Source organism: Neodiprion lecontei, chromosome 4 (genome assembly GCF_021901455.1).
Source record: "Neodiprion lecontei isolate iyNeoLeco1 chromosome 4, iyNeoLeco1.1, whole genome shotgun sequence".
Lineage (NCBI taxonomy): Eukaryota > Metazoa > Arthropoda > Insecta > Hymenoptera > Diprionidae > Neodiprion > Neodiprion lecontei.
In genome coordinates, this window is record NC_060263.1 from 27,022,121 (window position 1) to 27,038,314 (window position 16,194).

A 16,194-nucleotide genomic window follows, 5' to 3' on the forward strand; every position below is an offset into this window, starting at 1 on the left:
ACGTCGGTAGACAACAACTTTGCCGTCACGAAGCTGGGAGCTAAAAAGTCCTGCACTCAGTCCCCGTGTTCGTCTGTTATCGTCTTTGAAATGTTTCAAAGGTGGGTATAAGTTAGGTGCCCACTTGGTACTCACACGCGGTGATCCATAGAAAGCGATACAAAGGTTCGCTCGGTGTGAATGGAATTTTAAAAGAAAATCGGCCCTCGAGATCAGGCCCGCCTTGTAAAGCCGTTGGATTTATCTGTGAGCATAATAAGACCGTAATTCGGAGGGTCAGAAAGCTGCAATTCATCGCTTCAAATTGAGTCAACACCACACACTGAAACCGACAAATGTTTATCCGTTGCCTAAGCCGCGCTAATTCAATCCTGTCTTATAATCGTTCCGACATTTTCACAGGCGGTCCCGAATTTCTCAAACTTCGAGATTGTGGCGGTATTTCCTTATCGGGAAGCTCGATTCTCCCGTACACTACCAAAACGATCGTGCGATCCGCCGATTATTCTTTCTTTTCACAAAGCTACAACGAGTTACAGAACTCGCTATTTCACAGTGACTTTCTGAATACCCTGTATACGATGAAATATATGCCGAGAGTTGGGCTCCTGACACTGGGAGGAGTCGCTTCGTTGGCCCTGCCTTACTTCGAGTCGCTTTATCGATCTCAGTTCAAATTAACAAGCCTGCGAGGATGGCTGGAACAATTCAGTACGAATCGATTCAAGTCGACTCCACTTCTGGTATTACTGCGAAGTTTTTACTAGGTAGATGCAAGATTGAAAAATAGAACTTGTTCAATTTCGTTGAACGATTTATTCCAAACGACGAGGTGATTTGCTATCCAGTTTCTAATGGTTGGAATACTTATTTATGGTATAATTTTGATTTCGTGGAAAATTTAAGAAAAAAGGAGATCAGGATTGGATTGCTCGAAAATTTTATTTCCGCACGGAGATTTATACGAACGTTGAATCGAAGCCCCGGAAATACACTAATGCATACCTACTTGATGGCTTTCCGTGCGCAGAACGATGAGAGAAACTTGTGTAATCACCTATCGCCATAATTGATTCATTCGTCAATTTATCACTGTAAATGGTAATGGAGTAGCGTGTAACACGGCGATAGATTGTAGATTATTTCGATAATCTGCAAAACTAAAATCAGAGAGACAGGAAGCGAAAGTAATAAAACGAAATCAAAAATATCGGTAACTATTGAATAATTTATGGCTTGATAATTTAATTTTAACCATTCCACCGGACAGCTCATCGTTTGATCGACTCATTTCCGCAATCACGTCTTAGATCAAACTCGTTTGCTGAATTTTATAAGCAGAACTTTTAACGAACGTGTTTAGTCCTCTGAATCTATAATAACGAGAAAAGTCTATCTTGTGATTTACGCACGATTATAATCGTCACTTCAAGATAATTGGGTCGTATTTTTTCTTATCCGTTAAAAACGATAATTACAGAAGTTATATGCGACTGAATTTCACTGTTCTCGATGAATTTCGGTTTTGGGTGGCGTCGCAAAACACCTTTTTGACCTTTTCCAATCAGAAGAGAAAACAAGTGACCTGCGAATTATTCCCTAGAATGAAAATGGAATCCGACGTAACTTTCGTGTCCTAAAAATGTCTCAGATACCACACGTTGCAACTAGACTGGGTTTGTCGGAAAATTGAAAATGCCTCGGACTCGACGCCCATGGCCGCATACAGGTTGCGAGTATAAAATCCAGCGTATTACAGTGTGCCTAAATCGGCGACGACCAAGGCGAAGTTACTCTAGCACGAACCCCTCGGCGTCGGTCGAGGCTCTCCTGCACGGGCTCCGATCTCACTGAGTCGCGACTTCCGGTCACCGCAGGAAGTACGCTCGCTGCCCCGCCGCCAACAACCTTAGACGCCGCATCGTCGGCTCTCGAACCCTCGGCTCCTCGGTGCATCTAACGTTTCGTTTCTAGACCTCTTCTACACGCCGAGCAGAGCCTTGCTCATCGGCTCATCTGCATTGCATACAGTGAATTCACATGTAACGCGTCTCTACGAGAGAGGAGAATACCATCAGATTTAGCTTTCACGCCAAACCTCGATAGTAGTTTGACACTTTATTAGAAATGCGAAGTACCATCTACTGGATGTAGAGTTCCAAAGTAGCGAATTCAATCGAAAGTCTAACTCCCTAGTTTCAAGTCAGTCCGCATATTGTCGCTTCATTTCACTCTTTCTAGATCGTAAGAAAAATGCAGCGTGAATTGTTGTAGACTAACACTCTGTGATGTTAATCCAACACTATTCGATACCCAATTTTCCGAACTGACCGTAAACATTGTTCGATTATAGTGATCCGTACCAACGAATATTGGTCAATTTTATAATACAACCAATTTACACGGTGAAAGAACTTCTGAAGCCCTTTTTTGCGTTGATTAAATGCCACGTCCTGTATTACAGAATTATATCATCAATCTATGGGTTCCCAGCAAGCTGAATCAAAATTGGAAAAGTTTAGAACACATTTCTTGGAGAAATTAGACCCACCCGTGATATCGTGACTCACTCGGATTTGCACGAGTCGACAGTTTTTTTCTTCTCCTAATTAGCTAGTTTCTATCAGCAATAAAACGCATTTGAAACTTCAACCTCGACGAGAAAAGGGAAGCTTTTGTATTTTAGACATATGAAAGAACCATCGTTCTGAATCTTTCTAAGGCTACCCGAGTTTGCAAACTCTTCTTTTCAAAGTATGCGAGTAATCGGCGTCTCGACAATCCAGGACAAACGCATAACAAAACCTTGTAATGATTTCCTCAGAGGCGAGAAAAGCAGTACACAGCAAAAAAAAAATAAAATAAATATAGTCAATGCGCAAGACACCTGCCTATGTAAATTCCTATCATTTCTGTAGAGAATTAACAATGACGCATAATGTTAGTTACTAATCCATCCCTCCCTCTTCCCGCACAAGCTATTCGTTTATGGAGATACAACCGATATTATAATTTGGCCGAACTTCGACATCGATCGGATGTAGAGAAATTTTTGGTTTATGTCCCGAGAATACTGAAGATGAAACCGGGAGCGGAAAGGCAAGTCTTTGACTTGATTTTAAAAATCGTGCGTGTCGCGCATACGAATTGCGAAATTGGTAACGACCGGGTGATACGTGTTCCCGGTACCTTCCTCTCTCTCTCTCCTTCTCTCCCTCTCCCTCTCCCTCTCTCTTTCACTTCGGTTCGCCTCGTTCTGTTTCTTCTCATTCTCTCGCTCTGTCATCGTTCCCTGCAGAGCACGTAACTCGGCACGTAACGGTGGGAATTGGGTAAAAGAATCCAAAGCCGACTACGTCATCCACGCTATTTGGAAATAAAGACTCCTGCGTTATTCAACGAGCGTCGCGAACGTTGACTCGAAACATTTTTCCTTATAAACACACCCGCTTCGAGAAAAGGTTGGATTACGTATTCCAGTATTTAACGAAATTGAGACACCCTTTTGTAAAAGTTCATTCCAACTTTCGACCCGTGTATATCAATAGTTATTTAGAATCTGTGATTTCGGATCTCAGTAAAATAACAACATACGATTTCCTAATTGCTCAAACGTTTTATTCTACCAAACCGCAGTTCAACCTCGACTTCTGCACGTCAAACTAATATATTATTTCCCCTAATTTTACAATCAAATCCCAGCCTATTCACACATCGATCACATACGTATTATTAAATTTCACAAACCGAAGTAAATCTACTTACGCACAACACCACGGTCAACTGACTGAAATATTTTGCTGAAAAATATAGAACAACTTTCATCGATTTTACAGAACATTTTTCTTCAGTCTGAGCTTATAAGATTTTAAGATCCTAAGATTATCAGTACTGATATATATGCAAGCGACGTATAGCGATGCGTTAAACTACTGATTACAGTACGGAATGAAATTCCAAAGCACTAAATTTGTGAGTTGAGGTCATTTATAAAGCGAAGAAAAATATCGGCATCGTTGAGAGACGTGAGCTTCGTATTTCGTATCATTCCGAAAGGCCGTCGTCGCACATCGCGCGAAGCACCGACAAATAGGAAAGCGAAGTCTTGAGAATCTGCAATACCGCAAAGAATATCAGGTATTGTTCCACACCGTAATCCGCGTGGCAAGACCTTAATTTCTACGGTCCCGTAGGTACACGTTTGTTAACGTGTAAGATACCTAGGATGACTGCATGGAAAGGATGGCGTTGCAAGGCACGCCTACCGCGAGTATTATAACGTCTACTTCCGTCGAGTCACGTTGTGCAAGTGGCAAGAACCAAAGTGTGGGACTAGAACAGTCGAAACGTGAGAAATCGGAACACGCGGCTTCTTCGACCACGCGGATACTGAATCTGACTGCCGAAAGCATCCCCTGAGCTTTGACAAGAATTGTCAAGAAGTTGTAACGAAACGTCACGAACCGAGGCACTTACCGCGGCGAAATTCTCCATGGACATGACGTAGAAGTTCCCAGCAGTGATGAGCAGCGGTTGCTGAGAGCGCATGGTCATCACCAGGAGGCAGCTCTTCACGGACGTTGAGAAATTCGTCCAAGGACATTCGTAGGCAGCCTGTCCAACCCTGGTGCTCTGTACACACGCAATTGGCATTCCTCGAAGATTAAGTTGCAGTGATAGTCGGAACGAGGGAATTGCGGGTGCCGATACGGCGGACATGAGCGAGAGGCTGGACACAAGGTTCGCGATTTTATCGGTCTTGTAATACTTGGGTTGCGATATATCGCGCGCTGTATCATCCCGATGCATTTCTGCAGTACGATAATGCGGTGCGGAAAAATCTCCTGCGGTTCGTCAGATTCGAGTTAATTTCAATCAACCACGCTCTGCACTGGAATTACTTTTGCAGTTATATCTGTGCGTTGCGTTAAGGGAATCGAATGGCTATGGAAAGTTGATTCTAGTGGAATAGCATTGTATTGTCAACGATTCGTATACATTTAATACACGCGTCTGAATGAAACCGTGCCGGAAGATATATCGACAATGAATTCATTATCCGCGTAACCTTAACGCTCCAATAAAATGAAATCTATCGTGTTTAAAAACTAGACATACCTACAATTAGAATTGCGAAATTTTTCACCTGTTTCAATTTTTAGTCAATTTTTAAAACTCGGGCTGAATGGCCAACAATACCCGTTGGGTTTTGGTCCCATTTTTTGATCTCACAAACATAAAAACGTTCTTCAACATGCAGGCATACGCGTTATGCGTCTGTGGCTACAGGTGTATGAAGAGCACAAGATAAACGCATCTGACAATGAGCGTTCGTTTTTGCCCCGCACTTCTGCTTTCTTCCTTTCGAAACAAAAACTGAAGAAGGTTAACGAATGAAAAGAACGCGTTGAAAGTAAAACCTTTTCATAGGAGCAATTCGACACCTTGGTTCTTTTCCGTTTTTTCAAAATAACCATAGGGTGAAAGATTTTTTGCAAAGGGACTGAACCCCTACCGGTATAATGAACAGTTCGTTGGAAGAGCTAAAAAAACAGTATTGCGTATTCGAAATGGACAAAAGTAATTTCTTCAGATGGGAAACTTGGTGCGTACATGTAAAGTAACGCTTACGTAAAACCCTGAATGCCCAACGACATGCGGTGTGGATATTATTTACCATCACGTGCGTGACAAGGTCTGCAAAAGGGTCGGCAGGATGCCGTCGCAGGACATTCGCGAGCAAGGAAAAAATGCGACGAGGAAAATGCCCGGAGTTGGCAATACGTATCGCAGCTATACTTACGATTTTCACTCGGCACCTCGAACCTGGCAACGTACACGGTTTTTTCCGGTCTACCGGGTGTCTGGAAAGAGGATATTATTTCCTTCCATTCCCGATCGCGTGTCTGGAAGGACATTGATCTTTCCTTTCGGTATATTACGTAATTACAGACTAAAGTAAAATGCTGTTCGCACATTTAAGGATTAATGCTCCGCAGCGAGCTGATCACCGCTCGTTCGTTCGTTCATGAATTTCGTTCTGGCTTCGGACAATCCTCTATAACCGTCTCTCTTCTATTCCCACATCTGATCGTCGCCCAATTCGTCACAGACGACTGACAGAGAAAATACGTGCTTATTATTCCGCCCGATACCGCGAGTCAATGTTCGTTGCACAAGTCGACGACGTTGACATCGACAATGAATGGTGTGAAAATCTGTCGAGATCGTACACGATGTATAAGGAAAAATAGTTTCAAAGAAATTGCGCCAATTTCAACTCGGGAAACGTAAAATTTACACCTGTTATAACGGTCCAAACGCACGTAACATACATAATGTGCTCATCGCGGTGGTGAATCAGACAGATCGCGTGTAAAAATGTAAGAAAATATCGGATACGAATTTCCATAAAATGCGTAACTTCCTCTCGCAGCTTGAGATCTCGATGAACGTATGGACGGTTGAAATTTCTCCGTAAGGCTCAAAGACCACGCATTTCTGTAGGCATCAGAGACGGACTGCAATCCGCACTCCGCCGCTTCGTCGGGAAGGAACGATCAAGGAATTGAAGAATGAGCGAGTGTGAGTCTGGAACGAGGGGGCGAGGGTGGAGAGAGAAGGAGGGAGATAATACGAGAGGGAAGGGGCGAAGAGGAAAAGGGAGCGAAACGTGGGCGGGGTGCGATTCTGCACGCTTTACGCACACGGCACACGGCCCGTCTGTCTTCCCGTCGGCGTCGCCGCACATGACTCTCCGTAATTGTAATTGGCGTAATTGGTGAATAGTCGCGTATCGTATCGTTTCGATCCTCTAATCACCTCCCCTCCACCACCCACTTGCCGCCTCATCCCCGACCTCCTCCTTTCGCGTTCAAGTTGTTTTTCTCCGGCGCAGGGAACTCGGTCGATCGTTACTGCAGCGCTCTCGAAGAACTAGGATATACAGGGTGGTGCGGGGCACGAACTTTCACAACCGTTTTCCAACCGCCCTACGACGGAGAAAATTCAAACCCGAACAGATGCGGTTTGACCAATTTTTAATCAAGGAAATATCTTAGAACCAACCAAGGTCGATGTACAGGTTGGTGAACCGTTCTACGGTGGAAGAGAAAATTTTTAAATCGATCGCATCATTTTTCACGACGATTAATGGTCGCAATCGTTTCAATTTGTTGATAGTCTTGCACCGATTGAAATCTGCAGTAATGGGAAAATTTCCAACCAAAAGCAACCTGGTGGGAAAAAAATACTTCCTTCGCATATCGTAATCAATATAAACCATCCGATTTATTGGAGATTCCTTCTTCGGAAACACACGGTTTTTAATATGGCTTGGTGATAAATTATCGCGATGTCAAATTGATGCATGTAAGGCTTGCTCTGCAAAAGATTCGCGAAGGATTGTGAAAAGACATGGAAAATGTTTGAATTTCACTTTCGAAGCGCGCTTTTCAATTCCTAAGGCTCTCTGAGGTTAATTGAATGGTACAAATCGTACTATTCAACATTAAAATTTCACGAGGAAATTTTTTCGACTCCTGTACTGTTGAAAAAATGTTCTAAACCATAATTGAAGAGCTTTTCTCGTTGCTAGTGTTATCTTGTTCATCTCCGTATAAATATTCATAACATGAAACTGTATGATAATTTGTATTAACCTCGTGACTGTCAGTGCCATGTATGGTCAAAGGAAAAGTCGTGTCAATTTTGCTCAATAAGGACAAAAATAAAAAAAAAATTAACAATTCCATTCTGTTTGGGTACCTTGATACTAAAATCATCGCGTAAATCAGATGATGAGAATTGTTTTTCCTGACGCATAAGTCAGTCGAGTATGTGATTGTGTCCAAACTGCCAAACTGCGTTTAAAAATAGTGTATAGAATTTGCTCCGTTGTTTAAATGAGAAAGTAACAAATGTTTTGAGGAACATATTAAAATATTTTTCAAAATCTATGACCGTTGATGAAAAATCACGAAACGAAACAGTACAAGTTGTACGAGGAAAGTTTCGGAATCAGTTGTTCACACGAAATATTAAAAATGAAAGAATATAGCTCGAGCATGGAATTTCAACTCCAAAGCGTTACGAAACAACGTGAATTCAGTAGGTATAAAAATGCGGGAATTAAACTCAGTAGAGAGTACTATTTTCGGTGCAATCAACGTGAGCATAAGCGGTAATTTATTATATTAATTTTTCACAGCCAGGCGCAACAAGCGGCACAGTTTCGGCCGTGATCTTTGTCGCGTGCGTATGACACTATATAACGGGCAGCCTCGCGTATATTATTTAAATAATAGAATGAAAAACGCAACAAAAATGTAATAAAAGACATAAAAAACAGAAAAAAAAAACACGAAAACAACGAGCATACGGCGACGAATAATCGTGACGGCAGAGTAGTTGCGTAATTACTAACAATTAGAGGGAATGAAACATTACAGTAAGCGTATATATAATTACAAGCAGCCGAGGATCGTGCGACGCGGTTCGCCGGTGAATTCGAACGGTGATTCGTCTGCATCCGGTCTCCGACGAGAGCCCGTACCAAAAACTGGAAAAAACCAACGCCTACGGCACAGACAGGCGTCGCGACGTCCTCCGGACTTTGAGAATTTCGACGACGATAATGATTCCGGAGGTTCGTAGAGTGGAACCGTGGGCAATTCGTTGGTGAGTTGGGGCGTCGCGACGAACTCGGGACATCCTCAAGGAGTGAGGAATGACAGCGATAATCGTAACGAGGACGTGTAGTGCGACCACGCTAGTTGAAAATCGTCAAATTTCCTGCAGGGTAAAAGGGTAATTAGCTACGAAGCCCTGCGCAGTGGCGTGTCTGCAAGGCGCGTGAAGACGCGCAATGAACGTGACATTGTTGTACCGGTAGCGATACTTAAAAACTTTTATACGATATTGACCGCGGCGACGGAGGAAAATATCGTCGTTAAATAAACCGTTGCAGGTGTATACGCGTAATAAACGAACGATTCAAAGTTTCCTACTCGGAGATCACGTGCAAGGTATAAGATAAAGTAGCCGGGAATTTCGTTTGACACAAATGAAACGGCAATGACCGAGGATAAAGGGTTCCGTATATAATCGCGTATTATTACACAGACAGAGGGGTGCCCCTACGGCTTAAAAGTAATAAACTTTAATCGCGGAATACGGTATAAGGATACGTGTAACGGCCATTATTCTCGCATCGCGATGTTTATACCTATTCGGTAAGCCGGAATGATCATTCGGCACGACTGCCACTTGTAAACCGATCACGGGACGCACGGAGGCCGATACATAAATATCGTTTGTGCACAGTGCCTGTCCTAAGGGGACACTGGAAAAGTAATGTCCCCGTGGCTCCGAGAGGCTAGAATATCTGCTTAGTCTTAACGCCGGGTTAATTAAATGGCACGGCGCGAGCCTTGGCTTGAGCTTAAACTGATATCTCCGGCTCACGGCCGCGCAAGTAACTCATCCCGTCTGTTATTCACCCACGGATGCAATCGAAGCGATCGAATGCCCGGCGTGTCATCGTCGGTAATAGACTGTGCAAGGAGGTCGTAATTAACGAGCTAAGAAATCCGCAATCGAAAGGTGATAAAGTAGCGTAACGCGAGTCGAAGCAGGCGGATGGAATACATTAATTCAGCACCGCGTTAGCGAAGGTGCTGCACCGACACCGAAGGCTACGGACATTCATTTTCGCTAATCGGCCGACGGTTTTCTCACTCGAAACGCGCGCCGAGCCATCGCGGATTCTCGATTTATCCTCACCGTGATCGGATTGTTCTTCTCGAAACGGTCAGTTGATTTTCTGTCGAGAAATACGTGCACGCCACGAATATAAGTAAAGAAAATAAAACAATCCCCTGCTCGTAACTGGGGGAGCGCGGGAATTTATTTCTGCTCAATATTCTCGAGTTTTCAAAATCTCGCAACAATGGCGGAGTAATGATCCCGGCAAAGGCGAGACCGTTACTTAAATTACACCGTCACGATACTACGGGCTATGAACAAATTGCCGCGACACACGGACGACTTACCGAGTGCCAAGATCGGAATGGACCAAGGTTCGTTAGACATCGGTAATATTAATATAAAATATATTCGTGCTTCCTTTTGTCCTTCCGTTAATACGCCCGATTCGTGACGGTGATTTTCTTCGTATCATAAGATGGCTCGTATAATTACTGAATATACGTATGTGCAACCGCTACTTGGGATTTGTATCTCTACGACCGTAACAGGACAGAGATGGCTGTACGTGCATAATAAGGCTGACCACGATGTTACGCCACTGCAATTAAACTATCAGATTTTCCGACAAGTTTACGTACCGCAAACGATTTCACCGATCATCGTCTCGCACGCATCGTGAGACTGCGGTACGCGGTGTGAGTGTAGTTTTTAAGGTGAGCTGAGCTAGATGAGGATGGAACACCTGCAAGCCTCCGACTGCACGGGGAATTTACGTTACTAGGTATGTGTCGGTGGGTGAATACGCAAATACGAAGATGCGGAGGGAATAGGTCACACGTTCCTGTTGCTCATCGCGCAGCAATTTCTACCTATCGCCGCTGCCGGTTACATGGTTCGGTAAATGCTCATCTATAATCGTGTAGATATAAATTCACGGGGTACCGTATAACTCTCTCGGCATGTCCGTCCGAGTGCCGATTCGCATTTAATCATACAGGTGTACAAGTTACAAGTGGAGAAATTAATCGGTGTTGAAATTGAAAATTCCAAACAGAGAATCGTCGGAATCACAGCTCTAACGGTGCCGCACGCGCACGCTTAATTCCATTGCCATTATACCGGACACCCGCAACGATACCTGCGACGTATCCGCCTAATTTCAACGCTGTCTTCTCGGCCCTAACTGACTCGTGAATCGGCGAGAGAAATTGAGGTTCGGAAAACAACATTGCGGCAGGTGCTCGGGTTTGGGTCGTCGCTGACGTCACCACGCTAAAGTAACGAGCAACGCGCGATAAGATCTTTCGGAACGGTGATGCAGATCCTGCATCGTTAACGTGCGAGTGTGAGTTGGGCGAGAATGCCTGCCGATCAGACCGAGGCTGTACGCGTGGGATTTGTACTGAAAGAAAAGAAAAAGAGCAGATTTTACTCGAAATTGCAGGAAAATAGGGACACGTCAGGTTTTTTGGTGAAAAATACCCACGTCGAACATATTTTTTACTATAAATGTAGAAAACTTCTGCACACGGTGGTTTTCACTGATTCTACGGTAAAATCCGCATTTTACGATATATATTATACAAAAAAAAAAAAAACATGACGTGTCCCTTTTTTCCTGCAGTTGTGAGTAAAATCTGCTCCTTTATTCTCGCTGTGAATATCTTCGATCGACGTTGTGAAAAAATTTGATGGGAGGATAGGTGAGTAATTTATCAACTTTGACAAATGTAAAAACACACGTAGAAGTACTTTAAAAATTGACCACAAGTAGTAAAAAAAAAATGAACAATGAATATCACACTCCGTCATGTGATTTCCACGATTCAAGCAGCATTCGATACGAAGGATACCGCTGACTTTCACCAGCAGTAAAATGCATTGATTTCATACAAGAAGAGGTTGCAATTTTTTAACGACAAAACGGTTTGAACAGGATTCGAAACTGCCAAGAGGCGTAGTCGATTGACCGGCAAAGTACCTTGGATGTGGTGGGTCAATTATACAGTGATTTATACATTTACTCACCTCGGTCAGAAGATCATCTCCCAGCGAGCAGTAGATGTAAATTTGCAGAAGGACGGCCTGAATGTACATCACGTATTTCACCAAGTCCAATCCCCGAGAGTCCAGGTACTGCATTTTGGGTTTTCGGTGACGCGAGAACCGGACGGAAACAGAAAAATGACGACCATTGCCTTGGCTGTATTGTATTTTTTCCATACTGTACTGAACAGACTTCGCGATCACGAGAATTGCAGGTTTTCATAAAGGTGTAAGAAAAATTTTCATCGCGTACTCGCCTTTGCGCAACTGTGTAATTTACCACGTCGGTGTTTGCCCGTATTGAAATAAGTTAATCAAACTGCAATTTTCGATTGTGTAAGTATCGCTGCGGCTTTTCCACTGCCTGTTATATCACGAGCGTTAGGTTTTATACTAATTGGCAATTTCATGATACAGCAATGCGCAGCAGCTGTATCGCAGCTTCCCAAATTAGGAACCCTTTTCGTATTAGGCTGAGTTTTCCCCAGCGGTGCCCCATCGTAGACATAAGAAAATGAAGAGGAAAAAAAAAGGACTTTTCGAGAACCGCCCGCGGTTTCGTTGCAGGCAAGGCAGCTGCGGGTAACCGTTCGGCATAATATGTGCGTGTCGGTGAATAATACATACGCGTAGACAAGAGCATACCGTGTGATTTGATTAATCTGGAATCAGCGCTTGGTAACGGCAAAATCGTTGCAGTCGACGTTCGCGTGTGCGTAAAAGGTAGGTATTATGGTATTATACAATTACGCAGCACATATAACACAAAGTGACGGCGCAGGATGAGACAGCGCGTAGAGAAAACGGCTCGACGGTCGCTTTTTGATTAGGTGTGAAATTTCCCAACGTATCCGACGCACGTCTCGCCTCTGCAGCGAACTGCCGGCGTCGGTGTTTCAGGGGGCGTCTCGACGCCGGCCGCCGCGTAGCGGCAACAACCCTCCGTGATGATCGACGGTATTATTAAGCTGTTGAAAACACTGCCAGGCTCGTAAATATTCCATTGGGAATGCCGCGAGGCGTGTGCAGGATACGCGTGTGCGTGCGTGGGACTGACGTTGCGTTAAATAGCGTTAAATTTGATCCCGTATAATTCCCGGCGACTGCGTCTCGAATATAGTCTCGGAAATCTGTAACCTGAACACTGGTCGATCGAGGAGCTTCCGTCTCTCTCCAGAGTTTCAATATCACATCCAATTTAAACCACATCGTAATTAATTCACGTAAGACACCCCCCAGCACCCTGGAATAAACCTATCGCAAAGAAAAAATAATCCATTGGATTTACATGCGCGACAATTTTTTTTATCCGACAAGTTCGAAAACATTCGTGAACCTAACTCCGACGTGTACTGATAAGTAATTCTCACCACGATCTCTGTGATTTTGGTATACGTTATTACGTTCAACAGGTTATTTTTTATAGGTATATTAGATGAAGGTCGAAACCGAAACGCACGTTATATGTATATTATATATACACGATTAACCGAACAAGGAATAGAGTAGAAATATGTAATTTTAGTGGTAATCAACTCACGAAGATCAGCTGGAATCCAATCACGCAGATGACGACGCTGCTTACAAACAGCTGCACAAAACATACCACGTTGTAGAGAGATCTAATATTATCCGCGTTTCTGGAAATAATGCGTGTATCAATGTTATCTTATACATTCCCTATATAGATATAATAAATGCACTCCTCGAGACTTAAGCGTGTCACATTCGCAGCTAAGTCGCAATGCCATTATAACGGTATTACAGTGCGAGCTACTGGGCGAAAGAATTAGGGACGTGACATATGCAGCATGTGTCTGAGATAATGACCTATACAAATCCTATGTGTGTGTGATGTACATTTGCAGGTGAAGATACCCGTCACTAATATAAGTCAAATTTTCAATCTTTCGTACTCTTAGTGTGCAAAGTTCAAATAAAAGGGGTGCTTATGTAAAAATACGATGCACTCACTGAATGGCTGATTGATGGTCCTCGATAATATTTTTAATCCTCTGGAGCAGCTCAACATCGGTCGTAGTTTTATTCATACGGAAATGAGCGGTAAAGGAGTTTGATTCGCAATTAGCCACCGAAGTGCCGAGCGTAGTCAGTTCGCATTGAAGAATACGGAGCTGAGCGCAGAAGTGACGCATCATCACCAGAAAGAGGCCGTCTACCGAGACGCTTCCTAAACAGGAAATCGCCCCGCCGACGACCTGCAGAGATCAAAAAATTTATTTTTCATCCACTTGATCGGTTCAAATCGAAAATCAGTACGCGGCCATAGCTTCGGATTTACCTGCGACGCGTAAATAGCTGTGTAGATGACTTCCGAGGTCTGATTGATGGGATACCAAGCGCGTACTGGTTGTCTTCTTGCGGTCTGAGTCTCCGAGTCCCCGAGAATGAAGAGTGGACTGAACATGTAGAGTGAGCAGGTCACGTATACGGTAAAGCTATACCATCTGGTGAAGGCCTTGGAAAATTCAGCAGCGCGCAGAAGAATATCTCGGTGTGTTTTTGGGGCCGTTAAATCCATAGATCGGTTCCAATTCGACTCCATGTTCCGTAGAATTGCCTTGAAACACAGATTTTCAAGTAGTTTATTCCTCCGCCTGCGTAAATTTCCCTGTCATAATTACCTTCAGGGTCTTCCTCCTGAGCGCGAAGTACGGAATATACGTGATAACGGAGAACATCGTCATGGTGGTACACAAATTGTCTGCAATCACTCCGACGTCCCCTTTGAACATGTAGAGGTCAATGATTGCGGGGAAAAAGAGCATAGAAAATAGAATGAAAACTACGGCAGTGTGAAAGAATTGCAGAGCCTGCCGCAATTTTGGTGCGACCTCGGGAATTGGCCAGAGACCCAGAATCAAGAGATTAATTTTGTTCAAGCGGATGTAGTCCTCAAGTAGCGGTATTTCGCTTTTCTCTGCAGAAGCTGCCATTTCTTCTTCACGTTCTTTCTCGGGCAGTAGAGATTCTGATTTATTGGTTTCACACCGCTGCAAGGTCTCCCTGTTATACTCGCACCTACGATGAAATGTATTTATCTGCTAAATGCCAGGGCCATTTTCTGTGGGAATTGAATTATCGTCACGAATTAATTCGCACGACTTTCGAGTACATGGTAAACATTCTATAAACAGACGATGCGTACGTAGAAATAATTGCCTACCAGGTTGGTCCCATTCATCGAATCTACCGTGTACACTTTGTCAATTTTTTACGAAAAAAATTGAAAATTAACGGATTACAATTGAAATACAGTGACGCGAAAATTTATTTCAAGACAAATTGAGAATGAATTTAATTTATCCATCTACGTTCGTTTCGAACGGTACTTAAAATTGTCAAGACGGTGCAGACTAAGCTTGCCGCGACCTTTGCGTGTACACAAATTTACTGAAAGCTGGAGTTGATGCACCAAGAATCATTGATGATAATAATTACGAAGTGAATGTTGGATGATTACAACAAGCTTCGTGACATTTCGCCGAGGGCTTGATCATACCAGATACTTTTTCACGTAAACAAAGAACTCATTTAAATCCATCAATCATTAATGATTCGTATAACTTGCACAATTCGAAAGTTTAGTCGTGTAGTAAGGCATTTTTGTCCGGTTCGATCACAATATTAACCCCGGCGACACATTGCGCATCATGGTGTAAAGTATAGTAATCAACGGACAGGTGTCGTCTCCAGTTTTAATAAGATAATGGAAAAAAAGCGTACGATTACGTACGCGTGCAATCTCTACAGATATTATTATTTCCCCGCTTCCGCTTGCCAACCAACTCAAAGCCGACGATATACTGCCATATGAAATATCGCGTTACCAACACTTGTTCAATGGATTAAAAGAAGGAAGAAGAAAGCCACGTACGTGCGGCTAACTTGAATCCGACGAATGGAACTCTTCCACGTTGATTCGAAAGCACAATTGCCTACTGATCGTCCGCAGTGCAGTTGGTCGCGGCTACTAAAAGTACTCTGATATCCGGGATACAGTGGAGAGAGACATTTATGAGAGGATGTTGAAAGTTTAAAGGGTATAAAAATGCAATTCTCTTTCAGCATATTAAACGGCGTGCAATTTGATGCCACTTTGTAAACGTGCTCCTGATAAAAGGAATAGCATATAATGCAAAGAGAGCAGGGTATAATTTGGCGGAGAGGGCAAAACGCGAGGGCGAGGGTGCAGGAGAGGCGTGTGCCCTGCACCTATTGCGTTTGTCAGTATATTCCGTGCACGTCGCGTGGGCGCAGGTTCAATGGGTGGAAACGGGACAATGGAGGCGCGTCGAGAGGACCCTTGCAATTTATTACGTCATTATTACTCGGGTGGAAAATAGGAATCCGGAAACCTCCGTACAACGGTACGATTTAATGCTGATAACTGTCGTGTTCGGGTCATACGCGACATGC

General features: G+C 43.5%; 1 protein-coding gene across 3 annotated transcripts; it reads right to left on the bottom strand.

Moving 5' to 3' along the window:
• Positions 1–3,612: 3,612 nt before the first annotated feature.
• On the bottom strand, positions 3,613–15,809 carry LOC107218647 (odorant receptor 13a-like). Of its 3 annotated transcripts, none has more exons than XM_046737486.1 (8): positions 15,653–15,788; positions 14,400–14,796; positions 14,057–14,335; positions 13,729–13,973; positions 13,295–13,394; positions 11,737–11,844; positions 4,477–4,632; positions 3,613–4,113 (listed from the first exon to the last, which is right to left on the bottom strand). In XM_046737486.1, the coding sequence occupies exons 2-8, from the start codon at positions 14,709–14,711 to the stop codon at positions 4,045–4,047; spliced, it is 1,269 nt and encodes a 422-aa protein (XP_046593442.1). In that variant the 5' UTR covers positions 14,712–14,796; positions 15,653–15,788; the 3' UTR covers positions 3,613–4,044. The 3 variants fall into 3 exon arrangements, with proteins under 3 accessions (XP_046593442.1, XP_046593443.1, XP_015512066.2); XM_046737487.1 differs by lacking the exon at positions 15,653–15,788 and adding an exon at positions 15,512–15,601; XM_015656580.2 differs by lacking the exons at positions 3,613–4,113; positions 4,477–4,632 and adding an exon at positions 8,389–8,793 and having other exon boundaries at positions 15,653–15,809.
• Between the last annotated feature and the right edge of the window lie 385 nt (positions 15,810–16,194).